This window comes from Zingiber officinale, chromosome 5B (genome assembly GCF_018446385.1).
Source record: "Zingiber officinale cultivar Zhangliang chromosome 5B, Zo_v1.1, whole genome shotgun sequence".
Taxonomy (NCBI): Eukaryota; Viridiplantae; Streptophyta; class Magnoliopsida; order Zingiberales; family Zingiberaceae; genus Zingiber; species Zingiber officinale.
Window position 1 is genome coordinate 5,942,769 of NC_055995.1, and position 7,994 is coordinate 5,950,762.

General features: G+C 38.2%; 1 protein-coding gene across 3 annotated transcripts; it reads right to left on the reverse strand.

Annotated features, from left to right (window-relative positions):
* Window positions 1–1,020: 1,020 nt before the first annotated feature.
* LOC121984026 (BEL1-like homeodomain protein 11) lies at window positions 1,021–2,905 on the reverse strand. Of its 3 annotated transcripts, none has more exons than XM_042536782.1 (5): window positions 2,717–2,905; window positions 2,057–2,615; window positions 1,641–1,981; window positions 1,499–1,559; window positions 1,021–1,412 (listed from the first exon to the last, which is right to left on the reverse strand). In XM_042536782.1, exons 2-5 carry the CDS (start codon window positions 2,459–2,461, stop codon window positions 1,284–1,286), a joined length of 936 nt encoding a protein of 311 aa, XP_042392716.1. In that variant the 5' UTR covers window positions 2,462–2,615; window positions 2,717–2,905; the 3' UTR covers window positions 1,021–1,283. The 3 variants fall into 3 exon arrangements, with proteins under 3 accessions (XP_042392716.1, XP_042392717.1, XP_042392715.1); XM_042536783.1 differs by having other exon boundaries at window positions 2,057–2,576; window positions 2,685–2,905; XM_042536781.1 differs by having other exon boundaries at window positions 2,685–2,905.
* Window positions 2,906–7,994: the final 5,089 nt, after the last annotated feature.

Consider the following 7,994-nt stretch of genomic DNA (forward strand, 5'->3'; position numbering starts at 1 on the left):
AATGATGATAAAAAATGAATATGTTCATTTTCAGTGTCTTCGTCAGTCCGTCCCAAGATCAACACGAATAGTTGTCCTATATTCAATAACTTTACCGAAGATGGTTATCATTCACGAGTCATTTTCAGTTGTATAGAAGTTGGCTAGTCTTGAATTGATGAATTGTTTTCTTAATAGAAATTTCAAAATGGTATGAATTCAACAATTTTTTGCATAAATTACAATAAGAAATTACAACAAAAATTAAATTGCATAAATTAAGACTATGAGTTTCAATGTAGTGGTCATTGTTTTTGTCGTCCTCAAAATTATCAATTCTTCCATAGATTTGGATGACAGTATTTAATTTTATCGAGATGATACTCTATATATACCTGATTCTATTATCCACCTATCATTAATGAAAAAACAGATTAACAAGTTCTACACATAAAACTCACATCCAATAACCTAATTCCACAATTAACCTTTAATTTAATCACTTAATGAGTTTGATCCGAAATGACATAAATACTAAGGTTACAAACAACATGTCAGCCAAAGATGGGCAGAGCCACATCTTAGGTTACTCGAGCTTTAGAGCACGCGATAGCGTTGAGAAGGAGTTGTAGCTCGGATTTGCAATTGGAGAAAGGAAAAATGTAAGAGAAAGAGGAAGACAATACAGGGTGACGATACATGCAATCGTGTCCCATAGCCCCGAATCAACTTAGATAGATAAATCGTTCTGACCCCGCCATTACATATAGCAAGATAATATCCAACATGGTGGCAAGATAATATCTAACATGAACCATCTTTGAATCATTATCCATGTCAATCAAGATGATCGCCTATAAGTTGATTATATGATTTACCTCCTTTCACATAATTTGATACGGACTATGAAAGACATATGAGATGAGTATAATCATCTTTTACTATAATTATCCATATCAATCAAACTCAACTAATTTTGACCCATGTTTGTGCAATTTGATTCATATGATCTACTACAAAACCATCATAGCAACTTTAAGATCCAAAAAAATTGAGGATATATTACGGCAGGCTTCCTCCAAGAAAACTAAAAAGAAAAAAGGAAAAAAACAGAACACTCTTGAAAACATTGCAATGAAAGAATCGCTATCTGACCGTTTGAACTCGTTGTCACACAATATCAAGAAACATTCCATAAGCTACAAGCTAAACAGAACACTCTTGTCACTTGCATTGATGTTGTTGCAAACTGGATTTATGCCATTTTCGTTCAGTTCCATAATCCTCTAACTTTGCTGGCCTCTTTATGTTTCTTCATTGCTCCTGCAACATGGGCTCATGTTTCCTGAATCCTCAGAAAACTCCTCCCTGTACATCTCCTCTATCATCGGCTTCCATATCCGCACCCGCGCGTTTATGAACCAGTTGGAGATCTGAATCCACAGACACAAATGAAAATTAGCCATCTCCCTACTCGTAAATTACAGACAAAAGATTTAGAAACATGCATGGACGTTACTTGGTTTCTAGTCAATCCTGTCTTTGAAACCAGCTTGAGTTTCTCATTGTCATCAGGGTAGCTGCCAAAACCAAAATGCAACACAAGTTCAAGATCACTAAAATCTTCAGACATTCTGAAAGATGCAATCGATCGAGCTTACGGGTGAAGGAAGTTCTCGAATAGCCAAGATCGAAGGACCAAAACCGAGTCTTCAGGGAGCCCCTTGAGTGGTCTCCAAGCTTGTTTGTTTTGGATGATCCCAAGCTTCTGAAGAGCTTCTCTCTTCAGTCTCAGATTTTTATCCGCCGGCGCCGGCGAGTGTTTGAAAGAATGCCTGTGAATCTGAGTGATGATTGCATTTCTGAGGTTGGCAAAATGCCGGGTCATAGCTTGGATTGTGAGGCCGGTGTAGGATCCAGCAGCTCCACTCCCTGCAACGATCTCGAAAGACGATATCACTCTCTCCATTCTATGGAAGTACTGCCGGTATCTGTTCTCGAGCTGTAATCAAACACGGCGATCGATCTGTCATCGAGATGAATGAACAGTTAGGGAGAGTAGAGTTTTTCTCTGTACCTCATCCAACAAAGCAACGAGCTTGACGACTCTAACATCAGCATCAAGGCTGCTCTGCTCAACTTCAAGAGAGATCACTCCGAATGGCCTTACTTTGCTCGGGTCTTCATCGAAGCTCAGCTCGACTGCACTGCTCACAGACGCGACCTCATCGAGCAGCTCTCGAGCAGGCTTCAAGAATCTGGATTGCTGAAGCACAGAGGACATAGAGGACACAGATGCACTGCCTTCTCTTTCAGAGAACGTGCATTCAGATCTTCTTCTCGGCCCGAGAGTTAATGAGAGTCCTTGAGTCCGGCCAGATATGAGCATCGATTGCCTCTTCTCGTCGATTGGATCAGCTGACCTGAAGAACTGCACCTCCTGGTCTCGCATGCTTCTTCCGGCAGCTCGAGGATCATTCATGCTGTCAAAGAACTAGAGGATGAACGCCAAAGACTACTTTAAACTTCATACCGAGTTTCTCAATCCAACAGTTGAATCCATATGCAGACAACTCGGGACACGCCCCTTTTAATTTCTAGCTCAAAACAAATGGAAAGCAACTGCATCAGAAACTCTGCAACGAATACAAAAAGTGTAAGATTCAAATGAGCACGGGGATGGCTGGGGAGAAGGAACGGGAGACCTCCATGTAGGGTGGTCCCTTAGGAACTCTACTGTGTAGTGCCATGTGAAGACTGGTGATCTCTTGCTTCGCAGATGATCTTTTTGCTCTATTTCTCAGTCTTTTCGGAAGTTGTGTGACCTCCATTATATTGAAGAATATGGTGCGTGATGAGCATACTGAAGCCGTGGACAGTCACTGAAGTAGTTCAGCGTGTATTTACTATAGCCAACCTGCTTTTGACAGGAGGGCACGCAGCAAGGAATGGCTCACCTTTTAAAGCCTCTTGACAGGGATTCATTATTAAATTCAAAAGGAAAAGGTGAGTCTATCCCTTGTGCATGTAAAACAAAAAAAAAACTTTAATTTATCGATGAGTGGATTGGTTTCGTGTGTTCATCTTTTTATATGGCTGGATTCTTAACCCCTACTGTGAAACACAGTCCTCTGTTCTTGAGTGGTGTTCTTGACCAGTGAAACAAAATGTGGGAAAGGGATAACAATGCAAAATCCCGCTGCGTTTCTTCCTCAATGGCTGCCGTCAGCGCCGCGACCTTGGCTCACACACCAACACCGAGGGCGTCCGCCGCCGTCTTAGCTGTTGGTACAATTCGAAGTTTTGTCAAAACAAGTCTCTTTGAACATGTAAAATACAGTGACCATGACCCTCTTGAGTTGAACGACGTGTAGGCTAGCCTCGGTCGGTGATTCTATTGGGAAACTGAGTCAAACGGAAGTGGATGATAAGGATGACAATGGGTTGATAGTTTTGAGAGTATGAAAATTGAAATTAAATAATGATAAAATAATATAGTAAATATAATCATTCACAGTGATTTTTTAAAGTCGCAATTGAAAATGTTGGCGGTCGAAGTGGGTAGCCGTTGTCGGAATCACAATCACGGGATAATTGGAAAGTGCTCCAAAGTTCACGAGTCAAATCCCAACCACTGGGTGTTTTCCTCCGTTCGCTGATCGCCTCGCAAAGCTCTGATCATCTCCGCTGCGCTCCTCTGATCAACGATTGCTCTTGGACGTCATCTTATATAGCAAGCAAAATATCAGTTACCCACCGATGTTTTGATGGCTAGCTTTCAATGGAAGAAGTTGAAGGTGAATGGACACCCCTTCATTTTTCCGACGTTGCAACTGATGAACCAGTCAAACAGAAGTGGATGATAAGGAGGACAACATTGATGAAGAGAGGATTGAGCTTTAGAATCTGAAGATCTGTCAACAATTGTATCCACGGATCTACACACATTAAAAGCAAATCACACGGAAGTATTAGGGTGTAAATCAAGAAAGATATCTCTAATACACTTCGAAGTTCAAGTCAAAATCAAGACAAAGTAAAAAAGTATTGGAAGAAAGTGAAGAGTAGAATTGTAGTAGCTATGTGTATGAGCGAGTACTTAATCAACGGAGAAGATCTCATTTTTTATCGTTTTTCATAACCTCCGTAATAATAAAATGTTAGAAAATGTTTAGTATCAAGGTATGTCGAGTGAAGGAGGATGTACGACTAATCTCCGTTGAGCAAAAGAGGGTTTCGTGGAATGCATGTGGCAGAGTATTGAAATATCTCCTGATAAATAACCGTTATTCTCTGACAAGTGGTTGTAATTATCTGAGTAGACTAGGAGTGGTGTCCATGACTGAAGGACTGGGACCAGGGGTCCGCCCGGTGTTAGGGTCAATCAGGAATAGACTAGGAGTCATGTCCATGAGTGAGAGACTGAGCCCAACTCAAAGGTATTGAGCCAGAGGGACTGAGGATGACCTCGAGTAGGCTGGAAGTCATGCTTACAAGTGAGGGATTGAGCTCAGGGGTCCGACCAACACTGGGATCGACCAAAAGTAAACTGCGAGTCATACCCATGAGTGAAAAATATTTGAGCCTAAGGAATCCGATCGACACTGAAACCGACCGAGAATAGACTGGAAGTCATGCCTATGAGTGAGAGACTAAGTTCAAGGGGTTTGATAAAATTGAGTTAACCGAATCGAATCGATCGAATTTAAAAATTCAGTTTGGTTAATACGATTTTCAGTTTTTTCAAAAAGCAAATTCAATTTTATATTTTTTTCTGTTAATTAGTTAGATTTCGATTTAAAATTTTATAATATTTTATAATTCAGTTAGATAGAATAAATCGAATAAGGAGTTTAATTATTTTTTATTTAAAAAATATAATTAATTAAATAAAATTTTGATTATTTTATTAAAATCGAATAAAGTTTTAAAATTTCAATTAATTCAGTAATAAATAAATAAATTAATCGATTTTTTATCAATTGGATTTATTGTTTTTTTAATAAAGAACTTCGGTGGATTCCATCCGATTGATTAAAAAAAATAATTTATTTAATTTTTCATACATTTAACTCAGTCAATTTAATTTTAATCGAATGTTTAATTCTAATTAAGGACGCCAGTCATGGAAGACTCTCTGGCTGTATATAAGTTAATAATGACAACACCGACAAATGGAAACCTAAGATATTACTGTCAAATTCTCTTTAACATTTTGCTTGAGCATCGTAATGTCTGTCTTATCTCCTTTAATGAATATAAATATTTTTATCAGCTAATTCATTTACAATTCTAATTATATGAATAATCTGCTCCACTAGTCAACTTTGACCTTATCTAATTAGGTCACTTTGACCTATCCAATTAACCTATTCCAGTCAACTAATCTAATTATCCTGATTAACTCATCCATCTTAACCCTCCTGACCAATTCAACTAATTTAATTAGATGATTATTAGCTTAACTAGTCCATCTTAACCATTTAATTAAGCTTCAATAAATATTTATTTTTGAATTTCACCGATTTCAAATCGAATTTAAATGTTTAAATATTTTTTTTTATTTTTTGGTTTTCTCAAATCCAACTCTATCCGTTGGTACTGTCCGGCAGCGGTGGCCCACACTAAGTCCGGCTCTCCAGAGCCCTACACGTACTGCCAAAACGGTGACGGCAGCGCACACGTGTGAAAGTTAATGACACGAGACAAGACAAGAAAAGACTTGTTGGCCTAATTTCCGAGTCCAGATCCTCTGCGCCCGCCTCCCGTGCGCCCTCTGCGCCCGTCGCTACGCGACAAAAAATCCACACGCTAAGCACGTGCATTTCTCTGCGCCAATAATAAAACCCAGTTCCAACGCATACCTATCACTTCCTGCTGATTGGTCTGTTGACTGATCAGCAAGAATGCTGATCGGTCAGCAGACCGATCAGCAGGAATGCTGATCGGTCTTGCTGACCGATCAGCATTCCAGCAGGAAGATATTTGCTTCCATCTGGTGATATTATCTTCACAGGCCTACAGGAATTCCATCTGGTGAGATGTACCTAGGTTCTTCTTGAGAACTTGTTCCGTCGTCCAATAAGGGGATTACATCTTTCATATTTTAAGAATTGATTGATTATCCAGACTTCTGTTGTCATGAAATGAGCATGTTGATCAGTTGTCTGTTGCTTGTTCTTAAGGACTATAGTGTTGGATGACGTGTAGGTTATTGGGAATTTCAGAATTTTTATGGATTCTAAAGTATGTCTTTAACATTTACTTAGTTTCCACGGCTTCTTTCTATAGATTGGTTCAGTAAGTTATTTAAGATGTATCAATTTAAAGTCTTTATCATCTTTCTCTATTAAAAGGTTTTTAAAGCATTAAGTTGCTGTTTGTTTATCTTTGTACTGCTGCCACTGATACTGTGCTAAAAATATGCATGACAAGGTCTTAATCTATTAGTACTTACTTTACAGATCCCTTGGCCTACTTCATCCAAAAGAAGAAACCTTATCTAGGCACTCCATTTTAGGGTCTAATGGGCTTTGGGGTCCCAATTCAAGACCAATTACTGGTAGAAGGGTAAAATCCTGCTGGAATGCTGATCGGTCAGCAAGACCGATCAGTATTCCTGCTGATCGGTCTGCTGACCGATCAGTATTCTTTCTGATCGGTCAACAGACCGATCAGCAGGAAGTGATATGTGTGCGTTGGAGCTGAGTTTTATTACTGGAGCGGAGAAACGCACGTGTTTAGCGCGTGGTTTTTTTGTCGCGTAGTGACGTGCACAGAGGGCGCACGGGAGGCGGGCGCAGAGGATCTGGACTCCTAATTTCCACACGCACGCGTCGGAGTTCTCGACGTCTCCTCGCTTGCTTAATTTCATCCACACAAATGCAACGTACATTGACATCGCGTCGCCGTTGGATTTAATCGTCGGTGGTCCCGCTTGCCTTTTACGATGGTAACGTGAAGTGTCGACACGTCGCACGAGGCAGGTTATTTTTTTAAAATTATTTAGGTAAATATTAATATTTTAATTATTCTTCTTTATCCACGAGGATAAAGCATGTGATTTTTTTTTTTAGAAAAGGTGAATGTGTTTTTTTTTTATAATTCATGCTTAATCACTATTTTATCCCCTCTAAATTTCTAAATTACCATTAGCAAGATTTTATGTAGGGCTGGTCTAATGGAGTTAAATTTGGTGGTGCTCGAATTTATTTGATAAGCTAAATGAGTCGTGTGAGTCTAAAATAAATTAAATTGTTGAAATGTGTTTATTTGATATTTTTATATTTTAAATTTATTTATTTGATTATTGAGTTTCATAACATAAGTTTGTTATCCGGGTAAATTAGAAAGTATGAATGACGTGTTACTCGGTAACTAGTGTTATGTGTTGTAACTAGGAATTCATCAATAAATGTCTGATTAATTATAAAAATATTTTATCGTTGTACCATAGACATGATTCATGAAAATATTGATAAGAGTTTATAATTTCTATTTTTGAAATATTATGAGTTTAATTTTATTTATTTATTTTAACGAGTTATTCAACCTTATTTATTTAATTAATTTAATATATATTAAATAAATATAAATAATATTTTACCAAATTAAACACCAAATAATTTGTAAAATAACAAATTGTCCTAAAATCACTCACCACAACTGAAACTTTATCCATTGTCCCTAGGTTTGAAAAGATTTATTCCGAATTCCTGAGCCGTCAATTTAGGTGGGTCCGTCAGATTGACCCACCCGCCAAACAATTTAAGTGGGTTGGGTTGAAACTTTATCAACCCAAGCCCGTCGTGGGACGACCAGCGCGGGTTAGCCCGCGACGGGCTTTGGTTGGCCTGCAACGGGTTTAGGTTGGTCCGCGGGTTGAGAAATATATGTAAACTAAGTTTTATGTCATTTTATTATATTTCTTTGTTATAATTTTGAAATAAAAATAGTACTTTTCATCCAACATAAGTATTTGTTTGTATCCATTTATATTTAAAATATATATTTAT